Consider the following 17,357-nt stretch of genomic DNA (forward strand, 5'->3'; position numbering starts at 1 on the left):
CATTCATGTACATAGTAGCAGTTTTGTAGTATTCTATGTTCTGAGTGTGAAGTGACAGTTCAGGTGAGATCCATTATTTTGGATAAGTGGCCTGAGATCTGGCAGACGTTCCTGTGAGTCAGACTATTGCTCCGGTGCAGTTGCCACTCATCTTGGCGACTCCTTCCAAGTACATTACTCAGCAGGAGCCAACAATGTGCGAGATCTTCCCCGGACAGATAGAATATAAATCTTTTCCCCTGTCTGGATACAATGATAGAAGTTGTGTCCAACCTGCATCTCCTCAGCGCTGGCACGACTATAACTCTCAGCGTCCTGATGGGTTTGTAGCGGTCACTGTGCTGCTATTTCCCAGTATTGTCCATCATTCGTGTAGTCACTGTGTGTCATATGTTCCTTTAAATAGGATTTGGTAACGTCCAGTCATTTGTGGAATGATTCCTGTGGACGTCCAGACCGGTGTCCTATATCACGGAATGTGACTGGGGATCAGGCCCTGTCCCCGTCTCCTCTCGGGTGTCTGTTTTGTGGCGGCCATGTGTACGCTGCGTATTCCAGGATTTCTCCATCGCTACTATTAATGCTAATGGCTGTCACTGCCTCCGGCAGCTGAGGGGGCGGCGTATTCTTCCCGGACGCTTTATTTCTGGGAAAGGGTCATGGTAGCGGATCCTCTCGGCGCCTTTACTCATGCAAATAGGACAATTGCAGCACTTAAAGATTTTCACGGATTCCATGCATTATTTATAGACTCAACCTCATTCCTGTTAGTTTTATCGGCTTCGGCCATTGCTGAGTTTTTGGACATTTTTCTGCATTTGTGAAGGAATTTCGCATAGAGCAGCACAAAGTATTTCAGGAGGCACGTGGGACTCATTCCCAGGGATAGGGTTGCACGTGAAATCAGACTCGTCAGACGATGACGCCGTGACGTTAGTGCCGCAGTGCAAAAATATCCAGACACAAAAGAAAGCTGTGGATGGTTTTTTGCCAGTTATAGCGCCCCATTTGTCATCAGGTTGTTCATGGTATTGCAACTTATTACTGTTTGTTTTAAATGGAACTTAACTGCAATACCGGATATGATCCATGGATGGCGCTTTTCTTTATCAGTTCTGCCAGGTTTTCAAGATCTCTGCTTGCTGTCAATGAACTGAAATGCTGTTTTGCTGTTTATTCACTCTGTTAGAGCAGATGGGGTGTTGTTACAGACGCTTTGGTGAGGGTTATGTTATGTATAGTGACAGCCAAACCATCCCCTACTTTGTCTCGTGGGCCTTTGCCTGCACAATGTAAGGGTTAAAGGGTGGCAATTACTTGTCTTGGCCCCCAAACAGAGAATGGAGCTGCCCCCGTCCGGTTCCCTCTTATGTATATTAGCTTTTCAGGGCATATGATCAGTGGAGGGGTTTGGGGTCTCATATTGATTAACTATCCTAATCCCTTTAAAAGAAATCTCCCATCACAATCCATCCTGATAAACCAGGGACATTACTCATAGATCCAGGCACCGGGACCGTGGGATCTTCTTATATTTGTCATCCATGGCCTCCTTCCTTCTAACATCAACTTTTAAAATTATACTAATTAGCCAAATGGGCTTTGGGTCAGTACCAGAACCCCTCTGTTAATAGAAATAAAAGTTACTGTAGTTGCATCACTATTCCCCACCCGCCTAAAGGATTGTGCACTTGCGCTCCTGGGTTTCTTGGATATCACAAGACAATTCTAAAGAAAAGCTGTAAAGGTTGTGTCTAGAGCACCACTGAATAAGCGTATTCCGTGTATATGTATACATAATAAAATAATGTTTTATTCTATGATCTTATATGGAATACATATTTTTGGTGGTGCTCTGGACACAACCTACAGAACCCCTCTGTGTCTCAGATTTACAGACTGTTACACTGTGCAGGAGCAATCCCCCCCCCCCACTTTGTGAGTTTGTGGGTTAAAGTGCTGTATTTTTTGGGGCGGGGGTTAAGGGTCACAGTCTTGTTCACTTTCGAGTTTCTGGAGGGAATCGGTGGGGCATTATTCTGGTGATTTGAGTTACTTCGGACCCCCCCGGTGTATGTACACCGCTATTACTAAAGCTGAGGTTTCTCTGTGCCTACATCTGATTTTCCGTTTACGCACGGGGAACTTCAATATGCACAGTGCGCATGCGCCAAGATTCTCCCCTGGGATCGTGGTGACCGACTACTTTTACATGAATGTGTTGTATTTTTAATGTGAATTTATCTTTTTTTATTTACTTTTGTGGAGTCTGATGTATTTTATGTTCTGCACCACATTCACTAACAATCATGACAGACACTGTCCCGGGCAGCTGTATCAAACCCTGATTACTCCAGACCCGTACACAGAATCCATCAGGATAAAGCAGGGCAGTAACTCATAGATCAGGCACCGGGACTGTGGTCCTGGTTATCCATGGCCTCTTACCTCTAGGTTATCCATGGCCTCTTACCTCTAGGTTATTCATGGCCTCTTACCTCTAGGTTATCCATGGCCTCTTACCTCTAGGTTATCCATGGCCTCTTACCTCTAGGTCATCCATGGCCTCTTACCTCTAGGTTATTCATGGCCTCTTACCTCTAGGTTATCCATGGCCTCTTACCTCTAGGTCATCCATGGCCTCTTACCTCTAGGTTATTCATGGCCTCTTACCTTCTAAAATCAACTGTTAAAATTATGAGGGCTTGTTACCCACAGTGCTGCAGCTTCACGGGCTGTTCCACTGTCTCCCCCTCTGCTCTCTTTCATTTACCCCTTCCCTCTGCCTGTTGTAATCTCACACAGTGGGTGGGGGGAACAGCTCATGCACACTGTAACGACATGTGAAGCTGCAGCATGGAGGGGCTCTGTTAACACTCCCAGAGCTCTTCTGGCTTATTACCATAATTTTAAGGGTTGATTTTTGAAGGAATATACGATTATTATAATCAAAGTGCCTGGATCTATGAGTAAGGCTATTTACGCACTTGTCAGTGTCATGGGGCGACCTTGTGTCACACTCCCAGCGTGCGCTGGCTGGAACATCCGGCCCAAATGCTGACAACCAGAACGGACCCGACACGCTGAGTTCAGTTCTGGTGGCTCAGTGTTGGGGTCGCGCACGCTGCGATTGTGACGTAAGTTGAGCGCATCATTCTCAGAAGTTTGTAGGGGACCCTTGGGTTTGTCTTGCTGCATTTTGATGGAAGGTTTTCTTTACACGTTGTTACAAATCTGAATGCAGCGCGAGGTTGCGACACATCGTAACCCGTGGCGGCTGTAGACTCTTCCCATCATTCTCCGCGTCTTCTTTAAACGAGTTATATTAACGGAAATCAGATCCAGTAATTGCACAAATTGGATTCATTGCTTTGCTCTGAAGACCTCATTTGCTTTATTTATATATAGATTTTTTTTGTGCGCCGTTGCGACCGCGTAACATGTGTTGGAGCAGATCTGCTAATTAACATATTGTTTTTCATGTGGGAATAGAAGACGGAGCGTGGTTTGTATTAACATATAATTTTTGTCTCTCTCCCTCCGTAGGTGTATGATTGCGGATGAGGCAAGTAATTCTGCGTTCCTTTCTTCCCTCGTTACTGGAGACGGTATAATAGTTCTGTGCATGTTAATGAGGGGCTGCTGCTTCTCCCTCTGATCTTTCATTTGTTCCTGAACTTGTAATTGAAAAAAAAAAATCTTTTTATTGTAATTATTTTCTTTTTATTCTTTTTAATTTTTCTCTCTTTACCTGCTTTTGTGGAGTCTGATGTATTTTATGTTCTGCACCACATTCGGTAACAATCACGAGGGACACTGTCCAGGGCAGTTGGATCTATAGGATCCCTTCTTATCTCTGATCCTGTGTCTGAATTTGTCTCTTGTCCCATCCTTTTTATATGTTATGATTATAAATTAATCCAGTTAAGGCATAGTATAGCGTCATACCGTCAGTGACTGCACCAGCAGTACAATAGTGAGTGCAGCTCTGGAGTATAATACAGGATGTAACTCAGGATCAGTACAGGATAAGTAATGTCATGTATGTACACAGTGACTGCACCAGCAGCAGAATAGTGACTGCAGCTCTGGGGTATAATACAGGATGTAACTCAGGATCAGTACAGGATAAGTAATGTCATGTATGTACACAGTGACTGCACCAGCAGCAGAATAGTGAGTGCAGCTCTGGGGTATAATACAGGATGTAACTACGGATCAGTACAGGATAAGTAATGTCATGTATGTACACAGTGACTGCACCAGCAGCAGAATAGTGACTGCAGCTCTGGGGTATAATACAGGATGTAACTCAGGATCAGTACAGGATAAGTAATGTCATGTATGTACACAGCGACTGCACCAGCAGCAGAATAGTGAGTGCAGCTCTGGGGTATAATACAGGATGTAACTCAGGATCAGTACAGGATAAGTAATGTCATGTATGTACACAGTGACTGCACCAGCAGCAGAATAGTGAGTGCAGCTCTGGGGTATAATACAGGATGTAACTCAGGATCAGTACAGGATAAGTAATGTCATGTATGTACACAGTGACTGCACCAGCAGCAGAATAGTGAGTGCAGCCCTGGTGTATAATACAGGATGTAACTCAGGATCAGTACAGGATAAGTAATGTCATGTATGAACACAGTGACTGCACCAGCAGCAGAATAGTGAGTGCAGCTCTGGGGTATAATACAGGATGTAACTCAGGATCAGTACAGGATAAGTAATGTCATGTATGTGCACAGTGACTACACCAGCAGCAGAATAGTGAGTGCAGCTCTGGAGTATAATACAGGATGTAACTCAGGATCAGTACAGGATAAGTAATGTCATGTATGTACACAGTGACTACACCAGCAGCAGAATAGTGAGTGCAGCTCTGGAGTATAATACAGGATGTAACTCAGGATCAGTACAGGATAAGTAATGTCATGTATGTACACAGTGACTGCCCCAGCAGCAGAATAGTGAGTGCAGCTCTGGAGTATAATACAGGATGTAACTCAGGATCAGTACAGGATAAGTAATGTCATGTATGTACACAGTGACTGCACCAGCAGCAGAATAGTGAGTGCAGCTCTGGTGTATAATACAGGATGTAACTCAGGATCAGTACAGGATAAGTAATGTCATGTATGTACACAGTGACTGCACCAGCAGCAGAATAGTGAGTGCAGCTCTGGGGTATAATACAGGATGTAACTCAGGATCAGTACAATATAAGTAATGTCATGTATGTACACAGTGACTGCACCAGCAGCAGAATAGTGAGTGCAGCTCTGGGGTATAATACAGGATAAGTAATGTCATGTATGTACACAGTGATTGCACCAGCAGCAGAATAGTGAGTGCAGCTCTGGGGTATAATACAGGATGTAACTCAGGATCAGTACAGGATAAGTAATGTCATGTATGCACACAATGACTGCACCAGCAGCAGAATAGTGAGTGCAGCTCTGGGGTATAATACAGGATGTAATTTAGGATCAGTACAGGATAAGTAATGTCATGTATGTACACAGTGACTGCACCAGCAGCAGAATAGTGAGTGCAGCTCTGGGGTATAATACAGGATGTAACTCAGGATCAGTACAGGATAAGTAATGTCATGTATGTACACAGTGACTGCACCAGCAGCAGAATAGTGAGTGCAGCTCTGGGGTATAATACAGGATGTAACTCAGGATCAGTACAGGATAAGTAATGTCATGTATGTACACAGTGACTGCACCAGCAGCAGAATAGTGAGTGCAGCTCTGGAGTATAATACAGGATGTAACTCAGGATCAGTACAGGATAAGTAATGTCATGTATGTACACAGTGACTGCACCAGCAGCAGAATAGTGAGTGCAGCTCTGGAGTATAATACAGGATGTAACTCAGGATCAATACAGGATAAGTAATGCCATGTATGTACACCGTGACTGCACCAGCAGAATAGTGAGTGCAGCTCTGGAGTATAATACAGGATATAACTCAGGATCAGTACAGGATAAGTAATGTCATGTATGTTCACAGTGACTGCACCAGCAGAATAGTGAGTGCAGCTCTGGAGTATAATACAGGATGTAACTCAGGATCAGTACAGGATAAGTAATGTCATGTATGTACAGTGACTGCACCAGCAGCAGAATAGTGAGTGCAGCTCTGGAGTATAATACAGGATGTAACTCAGGATCCGTACAGGATAAGTAATGTCATGTATGTACACAGTGACTGCACCAGCAGCAGAATAGTGAGTGCAGCTCTGGGGTATAATACAGGATGTAACTCAGGATCAGTACAGGATCAGTAATGTCATGTATGTACACAGTGACTGCACCAGCAGCAGAATAGTGAGTGCAGCTCTGGGGTATAATACAGGATGTAACTCAGGATCAGTACAGGATAAGTAATGTCATGTATGTACACAGTGACTGCACCAGCAGCAGAATAGTGAGTGCAGCTCTGGGGTATAATACAGGATGTAACTCAGGATCAGTACAGGATAAGTAATGTCATGTATGTACACAGTGACTGCACCAGCAGCAGAATAGTGAGTGCAGCTCTGGAGTATAATACAGGATGTAACTCAGGATCAGTACAGGATAAGTAATGTCATGTATGTACACAGTGACTGCACCAGCAGCAGAATAGTGAGTGCAGCTCTTGAGTATAATACAGGATGTAACTCAGGATCAATACAGGATAAGTAATGCCATGTATGTACACCGTGACTGCACCAGCAGAATAGTGAGTGCAGCTCTGGAGTATAATACAGGATATAACTCAGGATCAGTACAGGATAAGTAATGTCATGTATGTACAGTGACTGCACCAGCAGCAGAATAGTGAGTGCAGCTCTGGAGTATAATACAGGATGTAACTCAGGATCAGTACAGGATAAGTAATGTCATGTATGTTCACAGTGACTGCACCAGCAGAATAGTGAGTGCAGCTCTGGAGTATAATACAGGATGTAACTCGGGATCAGTACAGGATAAGTAATGTCATGTATGTACACAGTGACTGCACCAGCAGCAGAATAGTGAGTGTAGCTCTGGAGCATAATACAGGATGTAACTCAGGATCAGTACAGGATAAGTAATGTCATGTATGTACACAGTGACTGCACCAGCAGCAGAATAGTGAGTGCAGCTCTGGTGTATAATACAGGATGTAACTCAGGATAAGTATTTATGTACTCAATTTTTTGGAATAGTATATAACAGTGGTGGCGAACCTATGGCACGGGTGCCAGAGGCGGCACTCAGAGCTCTTTCTGTGGGCACCCGGACCATCACTCCAGCACACCAGACAGAACTCAAAGAATCTTCCTGCAGTTCCAAGCAACTTAAAAGATGCTGCTTTCAGTCATATTTTGATAATTACTTTGCTACTTGGGACTGTAGGAAGAGGGAGAATTAGACAGGGTCGAATTATTTTTGGAGGACCTCCTACTGGCCCCAGAAGGGAACTGGTAAGAAGCTAAAATGATAAAAATTTTCCATCTTTCTTCTGTGTTGCTGTCCTCAGGAGGCCAATATGATTGAAAGTTGTTTAACTGGGAGCAATAAGTTACTGCTTTAATTTTTGGTTGGCACCTCGCGATAAATAAGCAGGGTTTTGGGTTGCAGTTTGGGCACTCGGCTGCTAAAAGGTTCGCCATCACTGGTATATAATATAAAGAAATTGCTGAATTAAATTAGCGTTGCCCCTTTAAAGGGGTTTGCAAATGAAAACAAGTTACAATGTTACTCAGTGTTATTGCTGCTTTAGCTCCTATCACTGAGTTATGGTCAGTGTAATATTCCATGGTTTGAGCGGGGACTTTCTAAGCAGATACTGCATGATCCCTCTGTGCTGTGAGATGCTGGGTGCTGACAATGAGCTTAGATAATCAGGGTACAAGGTTTATATACACTTTCATTGAGCTTCACTACTAACTGTCTTACTCGATTTTAAAGTAAGAAGATTTACGGTCGGAACAAAGGGCAACTGAAATTGTATACAGCAGGTCTGATAGAGACAGGTTGGGAATATATCTGTGAAATGCCGCATTATTCTTTAAAACCGTGAATTAGAGAATGTGTTACTTTATCCCGAGTACATATAAGAATCCTGTCTTTGTGGAGATACCCCTTTAAGTACTTTATTGTGTCTTTTTTTCTTCTTCTCCATTTTGACATATTATATAAATTTAATTAGATCTTAATTTAGAATAATGTCAATTTTGCTGATGCGTGGGTTTTGCATTCTTGCTACCTTCACAGATTCATTATATTGTAGCAGCAGCCTTCTGGCGATAGCAGGTTTTCAATAGCGGGAAGAAGGATTGATATTTTGTCTCCGGCTTTATTCACATGAACGTCCCTCATCCTTGTGCTAAGTTTTCTGCAGTGGACACACAATTGCCTATACAAATCACTGGCGCCCTTAAGTGCAGTGCAGAAACCTCACTGCACTTCCCCTTCTGGACTGTTTTTATAGAACACATTTGCCTGTTTAAGCCAGAACATTTGTGTTTGGTGCGTTAGTTTATGGATCTCTTGCTAAACAAGGCCCAAATAATGTTACCAGGGAGCATTCTAAAACAAAAATGGATAGCGGATATTAAAAATCGAGGCAAAACGGGCACAAAGCATTTCTGCCTGATGCAGACGGTGGTCAAGAAGCAAGAGCTCTCCTTACGGAGACTTTGCCAATTAAGGCCGTCTTGTAGGTGTTTGGAGACTTATAGCCAGTGATGCGCCACTTGGGGATTCTGGGAATTATGCAAATATGTTTTCCAGGATGTAACAAGGAAATTAATGTCTCTTTTTGCTACATTGAAAGGCATCTAACATCAAGGGTGACTTTCAAGAAGCCTAATGACATGATGTGGGATTAAATTCAAAGACGTCCTAATAGCAAAGTAGTTTGTTCGATCCTTCATACCCTCATCCAAAAAATAAAAAATTAAGAGCCACTTCTCATCCTTTAAGACGTAATCTTTCCTATGGCCTTTTCCTGTAACAGCTCTGCAGCATCCATTCACTTATATGAACACACTAAGCTTTGCTACACACACATTCACCTCCTCTTCATAACCTCTTCTCTGGCAGCATGAAAGGGTTTAAAGCAAACCTTTCATCAGTAATGTCATTTTTAGCTGCTGACAGGTTCCAATAGCCTCTGGCATGCCATGTTGCCTTTGTCAGCATTCTAAATCATTGCAGTCGTTTATATTATTTATTTTACATTACCTGGCTCCCTGTCAGCAGTGTGTGGTGAGTCCCGGAGGAGGGGAGGGAGCTGCATGTCAGTGTGCAGGAGAAGAGACCACCACACACTGGGAGAGAGGTGGATGGGGGTGGTGTGCAGTGGAGAATGAATGCATGGAGGAGACTGAGACACAGGCTGCAGCTGGCCCCTACATGGGGACTCGTCATATGCTGCTGACAGGGAGCCAGGTAATGTGAATTAAACTTCTATAAGGTGCTGAAATTATTCAGAATACAATAAAGGCATTTTTAAAACCAGCATTACGTAGGCTATTGAAACTTGTCGCCAGCTAAAAATTTCTAGGTGACTGGTTGGCTTTTACATCTTTGTGCAGTGATCAATCTCATGGGTTTGACTTCACCTTTGGTCAAAATTGAGTCAAACGCTTTGCCGACGCTTTACCTGATTTTTTCTTGATCTCCTTAACAGTGGTCAGGGGTGTCTGCCAGTGCTGCCTCCTCCTGACCTTCAGATTATAAGACACAGTCACTTTTTGGCAAACTTTATTTTAGTTAATAGACGTGCAATATAAGCAATAATATGATGCTGTTGAAAAATATTTATCTTCCAGTAATAAACGAGCCCCCCCCCCCTATAAAAACCTCAATGGAGGAAGTTATGGCTACTTTTTATAATTAATATTCATGTTGCCGAAATTAGACTGGGAACTTCAGGGGTTAAGCTGTGTTCTGTGTAGTTTTTTTTTTTTTTTTTTTTAAATATTTTAGCGATGCAATTTTTTTTCTCGGGTTCATTAATGAAAATCTGAAGACGCTGAGATGGAAATAATAAGCGGCGGTATCGAGTTTAATGCGGCAGTAAATCAGCACTCATGCACAATAAATACACTTCAGGAGATGATCAGCCTGTGCGGCGGGTGACACGCGTCTCCTTCCCGTGCCGTCTGAATCATCTCCTCATATTTGGGCATCTGCAGGATGATGGCATCAATCCGACAAATTCTTTTCCATCTAATTGAAGGGAATAATTGCCTTGTAATTTACTATAAGGGGCATTTTGCTACAAGAAATGGGTTGTAATTGTTGCTATAATTGTGTAATTTGTACAGTGTAGATTGGTTTCGCGGCAATGATATTGGCCTCCGCTCCCTCGTTCCTTATACAGTAAATATCCGCCTCTCCCACGAGCAGACGGGTAACGTGACGGCTCAGCGCTTATTTATAATAAATCCTCTTATTCTGTAAGTGTGTCCGTTCTTCAGTGAAGTACAAGAGGTTTCAGCTCGAAGCCTTCGCTTCCCGATGGATGTGAATTTCGGCAACAAATGGGAAAAAAATAAAACCATAAAAATGTGTTGGGCATAAAGCAGAAAACACAATTGCAACAATTTTTTTATGTTTTTATGTTCTTGTAAGAATTCAGTTGATTAGAAATGGCGATGTTTAAATCCAAGCTGTGGATGTGAGACACTACCAGACACTACCGGCCTCTGTATATACAAACAGAACAATCGAAGTCCAGTAGGTGTTTCAATGAATTCTGTTTTGTGAACGTTGCGGGAAAAAAACGTTGCTCGGTTATCTAGTCAAGCTTTACCCTCGCTTCAGGCCACTGCCCCTCCTATCCTTCCTCAGCTCCATGTCAATGAATCCTTAGTGATTTACTGCACATGCGCGGTGCACCTGTCAGTACAGTGCCGCTCTATGTGTCTCCAGCCTGCTCCACGCGCACCAATATTATGCCCCGCACTGCTAGGAGTAGGAGATAGCCGCCTGTGTTTGCACCTGCACACTGTACTGATTGGTGGACCGTGCAGTTGACAATATTATGCCCAGCACCACCGGGAGGAGGAGGTAGCTACCTGTGCATGTGATGGCACCTGTGCGGTGCCCTCTGTGGAGCCGGCTTGGGACACACAGGGTTGCACTGTACTGGCAGGTGCATTGTGCATGTGCCATTACTATGCCCGGAACTGTCAGGAGTATGAGAAAGCTGTCTGTGCTTGCAATGGCGCCTGTGTGGGGCCCTCTGTGCAAGTTGGCAGGGGACACACGGTCCAGCACTGCACTGGCAGGTGCACCGCGCATGTGCCAATACTATGCCTAGCACGGCCGAGAGTATGAGATAGCCATCTGCGTGGAGCCGGCTGGGGACACACTGGCAGGTGCACTGCGCATGCACCAATAGTAAGCCCAGCACAGCCGGGAGTAGGAGCTAGCCATCTGCGTGGTGCCCTCTGTGGGGCCGGCTGGGGACACACTGGCTGGCACTGTACTGGCAGGTGCACTGTGCATGCGCCAATAGTAAGCCCAGCACGGCCGGGAGTAGGAGCTAGCCATCTGCGTGGTGCCCTCTGTGGGGCCGGCTGGGGACACACTGGCTGGCACTGTACTGGCAGGTGCACTGCGCATGCGCCAATAGTAAGCCCAGCACGGCCGGGAGTAGGAGCTAGCCATCTGCGTGGTGCCCTCTGTGGAGCCGGCTGGCGACACACATGTGCACGCGCATTAAGTCGATAAGGAATCTCTGACATGGAATCGACTAGATTTCTCGTCTACCATAGAAGAAAGGAAAGGGTTTTTTTTTTCCAGCAGCTTTTACACGAACCAAATTCATTCAGACCGCTATTGGACACATGTACATCCATGAATAAGGTAGTTTTTTAGGTTTATGGAGGTTTCCTTTAAGCAGATGGAATTAGTTGGTTATTATTGAAGGACACGGTCTCTATACAGTTCTTTAAAGTTTTAAAGGTCCTTTTAAAGATTGATTTAGGATTTTTACTGTGTTTTTTCGACGTCTCTTTCAAAATCCTGGTCTCTCAAGCTCAGCTTCTGGATAATTACGCTGTAAATGTGACGTGACTGCAAAATGTGAATAAACCCCAATAAGCAACAATTTATTTTTAATCACCCGCAAGTTTGAGAAGTCATTACTGAGGATCTGATGGTTATTTCCATCTTGACGAGTCTCGCTGCCGGTGGAGAGCTTCATTGTTACTAAGCAACTGCTATCACGAGAGCCGTGCGCCAGGCACCAGTGCCCCTCATAAACGCCTTTTTGAACTTTATAGGTTGCGCCACCAAAGAATCACATTTTTTATAGCTTCATTAATTAATCAATGAAAGAGATCTTCTTTATATAGATCGCAGTCCTTTTCTTTAGTCTTTGAAGTAACACATATGAAAACCCGAACAGAAACTATTTTGCCAGTGTTCTGCAGTTTCTCCATTTGCAATGGGTGCGCCTCCTCACACTGCTGTGCTCTTTGTTCTCAGCAGTCAGAGTTAGGCATTGTCCCTGGAGAGATGTGTAATCATATCCTTGTACATTGTTAGTAACCAGCAGACTGTCAATAATGCATTTTGGTTATAGCTGCAGGGGGTGGGTCCTCACACTGCTGTGCTCTTTGTTCTCAGCAGCCAGAGTTAGGTATTTTGGAGCGATGTGTAATCATATCCTTGTACATTGTTAGTAACCACTAGACTGTCAATAATGGATTTGAATGATAGCTGCAGGGGGTGGGTCCTCACACTGCTGTGCTCTTAGCTCTTTCTGCTGAACTTCTGCACCGCTCGTTCCCTTCATCGCTCTGGGTGACTGCTGTAGTATTCCATCAGAAGCCCCCTACAGATTTTATTCACACAGTAGGGGAATAACTGTGGAGCATTTTGATGTAGAGAGCTAAGAGCACAGCAGTGTTAGGAAACGTCCTTGGAAAATCTATAGTCCTGGAATAGAAATCCCTTTTTTCGCTGCAACTGCGTTTCCTAATAGAAGGGAGCGTTCCCATTTTTTTTTTTTTTATTACTTTGAAAGTTGAAACAAATTGAAAGTTTATGAAAGTTTATTTGTGACTTTTTTTTTTTTTGAGCAGCTGATGGATCAAACTCAGCGCAGACGTGACCCCGGCTTGGAAATGATTAGGCAGATATTTTTGATTTATTTATTATGTACCTGAGAAGTATCATGTCCCCCCCCCCCCCCCCCGCGGATATGTAAAAAGTTCATCAAGTGCCTCTTGTACTTGGCAGCGCATCAGGAACGCTTGGTTAAATAGATGTGTATTAATCTAACAGTGACATTAATATACAGTAAAGAGGACTGACTGACCTGTACATTGGTTGCCTAGGAACAAGGTAACCGTGAAAATCAAATAACCGTGAAATATTTCATACGGCACCGGAGCCGTAGTTTAATATAGTCAGGAGGTCGAGTGTTTGTCGTGCTGTAAAAGTTCCGCTCATACAAAAAGTTTTTGTCCCCCTCCCCATTTTGTTTTGTTTACAGCTTGTGCTGGAACACAGATTTTTTTTTTCAAATCCTGTAATTAAGAAAGTTACAAAATTTGTCATCTGCTGGATGAAAGCTTTTCGGCTTTCGTGAATCTTGGAGTGCAGCACGTGTTCCCTAGTGTGACGATGACTCGCAAAAGTATTGAATTTAAGAAATATCTTTACTTTGACTTTGCTGGTAATTTCAAAATGTTTTTGTTACAATAATTGTTTAATAATTACATTATTTTTGGTATTATTGATATTTTCCATTGAATAGAATTTAAAGGGAACCACGGTGTGTAAAGGGCAATTGCCCCCCGCCTCGCCCCCTTTCCGGGGTCCGCTTCTCCGATCGCTGCCCCGGGGTCTACCAGTGCCCCGGGGCTGGGCAATCCTCTTCCGGAGCCTCCTAAGCAGGACCCGGCTGCAACACACTGAGCATGTGCAACCTTTGAAAGTAAAGAAATAAAGTTAAATACAAATACCGTAATAAAAACACTTTTTAATAAAAAGAATTAAATAAAGTTAAAGTCCCTTAAACACAAACATTCCCTATACACATCTAATAAAGTAAAAAAACCCACAAAATCACCAAAACCCCCCACATATTTGGTATCGCTGCGTCTGTACAACAACTCAGAAACATTATTGGGCCCGCTCCTGGAGCGCTGTAAAAACAAAACCCGAAAAACTCACCAAAAATTGTTCCAAAAAGAGTTATGTGCGCCAAAATGGTATCACTGAAAACTCAACACGGAAAAAAAAATGCCCTAAACCAGCTCTGTCAACCCAAAAAATATTAAAGTTATATCTCCGAAAAAATGGCGAAACAAAAGCAAATGAGAAAAATTTTTCTTTATATTTTTTTTTTTCTAGTAAAATTGTAAAAATAAATGAAAAACTATATAAAAGAGGTATCACCCTAATCGTATTGATCTATAGGATAAAGATAATATAGTATTTTTAGAGTACGGTCCTCAAAAAATACAAAAAAAATGAAACCAAAATTGACAATTTTCTGTTCCTCCATACATTCAAGAGTTAATAAAATCTCATCAATAAGCTAATGACCCACTTAAATGAAGTACTTGTAAAGTGCATCTCGTGTCGCAAAAAATAAGCCCTTATATGTCCAAATTGCCAAAAAAATAAAGATTGTGTATCCAATAAATAGCGACAATGCATAATCTGCTCTGAACGGCGCAGCTCTCCCCTCCATGCCCTGGCGTGTGCCCATACAGCAGGTCACCACCACATATGGGGGATTATTATACACGGGAGGGATTGGGGATCAAACTTTGTGGAGCGTTTTGGTATTCTATCCACTGAGAATTTGTACATTTTATGAAAAACACATTCATTTAGCCAAAAAAAAGTTTTTTTGCTGTTATGACTATGTGTGGAAAAAGTAGAACATTTTGAATTTCAATTTTTCAACTAACATGAAGTACAAAGTGTCGCAAGAAAACGATTTCAAAATCACTTGGGATATGTCAAAGCGTTCCGAAGTTATAACCATTTATAGTGACACAGGGCAGATTTTAAACAAAATGGGCCGTGTCAGGAAGGTGAAAAGTGGCTTCGCCATTAAGGGGTTAAACAAGACCGAATGGTGGCAGAAGTTATGTGGTTACTCGGCTTCCCTTAATAAACGATAAAAATTCATCAAAAATTATTTTAAAACGTCAAAAGAGTTTTGGTAAAACTGCAGCTGCTTATGAAGTGGTTGGATGAGCACTTTGGCTTCCCCATTGAATAAGAAGCACAGCGCTGTATATTGCATAGTGGTCGTACTTGGTATTGCAGCTCGGTCAAATACCTTGGAATGACACATGGCTATAGCTTGAGATGGAGCTGACACTGTATCATTGCAGTATCTCTCAAAATGTTTATTGATGTAGGTGATGGGTGTAAGATCAACAGTGATCTGATATGGATCGCCTTTCCTAAGAATAGCTCACCTGTATCATATCATAATCCTGGCATTTGTCAAATGCAAATTAACCCCCCCCCCCCCAAAGTCATTGAAAATATATGATTAAAAAGCATTGCCCTTATCCCTAAATGGTTCCTTTCCATGGCTGCAAAGTTAAAAAATCAGTTTGTAAACTTGCATGTAAATCATCTGACATTAGTGCAATGTCATTAGTGGATTGGAGCCCTGCATATTCAGGGGTTACTTGCCTCCTTGTTCCTGATTGGCAGGTCCCACTATTACAGAAAGTGCAACAACGTGGAACATAGAGAGAGAGAGCTCTGTTACATCAATGGCCACTTCATGTCATGTGACTAGGTTGATGTCATCTTAGGGCCTGTTGCATTTGCACAGTCTACTTCCTGTATGTACTGTATGTATCTGATCACATGAAATCACATATGGAGGAAGGGGAGGGCTAAAAGTCCATGCTGTTATCATGTCATGATACTGCCGTGTGATCAGATAAATACATGGGGTAGATGTTGTAAACGTAACTGGATAAAGGACCTTAGAAGACATCACCCTGGTCACATGACATGCTGAGAAAAGGCAATGGACATTGGGAGGTGTAGATGGGAGGGCCGGCTGAGCAGGACACCTCTGATGCCAGTGAATATTAGCTAAAGTTGATTTATATGGATGTAAGGGAAACTATTTTTACCTAAAAGAAAGTTATAGGTTAGTTAATAGGGCTCTATGGGAGCTTGTCACTAGCTGTGTATGGGAAAATGTGGTGACAGGGAACCTGCCATCAGGAATGTGATTTTTAGCTGGGGACAAGTTCCAATAGACTATGTTAGGCTGATTTTAAAAATGCTTTTGTCAGCATTCTAAATTATTACATTACCTGGCTCCCTGCCAGCAGCATGTGATGAGTCTCTGGGGAGGGGCAGCTGCAACCTGTGTGTGTCTTTGTCTAAGTCTCCTCATACATTTTTCCTCTCCTTCACATGATTTCACATTTCTCCCCGGCTGCTCAGCGAACATGACAGGAACTGGGGAGGAAAGGAGACACCGGCACACACAGGCTGAAGCTGCCCCCTTACCCCCTGGACTCACCACATGCTGCTGGCAGGGGGACAAATAATGTAAAATAAACTTTTACAAACTTCTGAAATGATTCAGAATTCTGAAATGTTTTTAAATCATCGTAGCAAAACTATAAGCCTACCCGAGTATAAGCCAAGGCGCCTAATTTTACCACCAAAAACTGGGAAAACCTGTTGACTAGAGTATAAGTCGACGGTGGGAAATGCATTGGTTACATAACCCCCCCCCCCCCCCAGTATATAGCCAAGTAGTATGCAGAAAATTGCCCACTCGGCTTATACTTGGGTATATTAAAAAAAACCAACTGAATACCCACCATTCCGACGACCCGTTGCGGACCTGGCGCCAGCATGAAGAAAGATTGTTTGTGTGTGTATATGTACACTCACCGGCCACTTTATTAGGTACACCTGTCCAACTGCTCGTTAACACTTAATTTCTAATCAGCCAATCACATGGCGGCAACTCAGTGCATTTAGGCATGTAGACATGGCCAAGACAATCTCCTGCAGTTCAAACCGAGCATCAGTATGGGGAAGAAAGGTGATTTGAGTGCCTTTGAACGTGGCATGGTTGTTGGTGCCAGAAGGGCGGGTCTGAGTATTTCAGAAACTGCTGATCTACTGGGATTTTCACGCACAACCATCTCTAGGGTTTACAGAGAATGGTCCGAAAAAGAAAAAACATTCAGTGAGCGGCAGTTCTGTGGGCGGAAATGCCTTGTTGATGCCAGAGGTCAGAGGAGAATGGGCAGACTGGTTTGAGCTGATAGAAAGGCAACAGTGACTCAAATCGCCACCCGCCACAGCACGTCCAACTTTGAGGCAGATGGGCTACA

The 17,357-nt window shown here is 43.2% G+C and overlaps 1 protein-coding gene and 1 long non-coding RNA gene across 5 annotated transcripts in view; one reads left to right on the forward strand and one right to left on the reverse strand.

Annotated features, from left to right (window-relative positions):
• The window catches only part of ZRANB3 (zinc finger RANBP2-type containing 3), a 184,215-nt gene that overhangs the window by 30,823 nt on the left and 136,035 nt on the right, over positions 1–17,357 (forward strand). For all 4 annotated transcript variants that reach the window (XM_072122262.1, XM_072122263.1, XM_072122264.1 and 1 more), the window contains exon 3: positions 3,547–3,565. In XM_072122262.1, the coding sequence (XP_071978363.1) occupies positions 3,547–3,565 (19 nt within the window). The remainder of the gene's footprint in view (positions 1–3,546; positions 3,566–17,357) is intronic.
• The window catches only part of LOC140075878 (uncharacterized), a 46,184-nt gene that overhangs the window by 20,040 nt on the left and 8,787 nt on the right, over positions 1–17,357 (reverse strand). The window lies entirely within an intron of this gene.

The sequence above is a fragment of the Engystomops pustulosus genome, chromosome 8 (genome assembly GCF_040894005.1).
Source record: "Engystomops pustulosus chromosome 8, aEngPut4.maternal, whole genome shotgun sequence".
In the NCBI taxonomy this organism is placed as follows: Eukaryota; Metazoa; Chordata; class Amphibia; order Anura; family Leptodactylidae; genus Engystomops; species Engystomops pustulosus.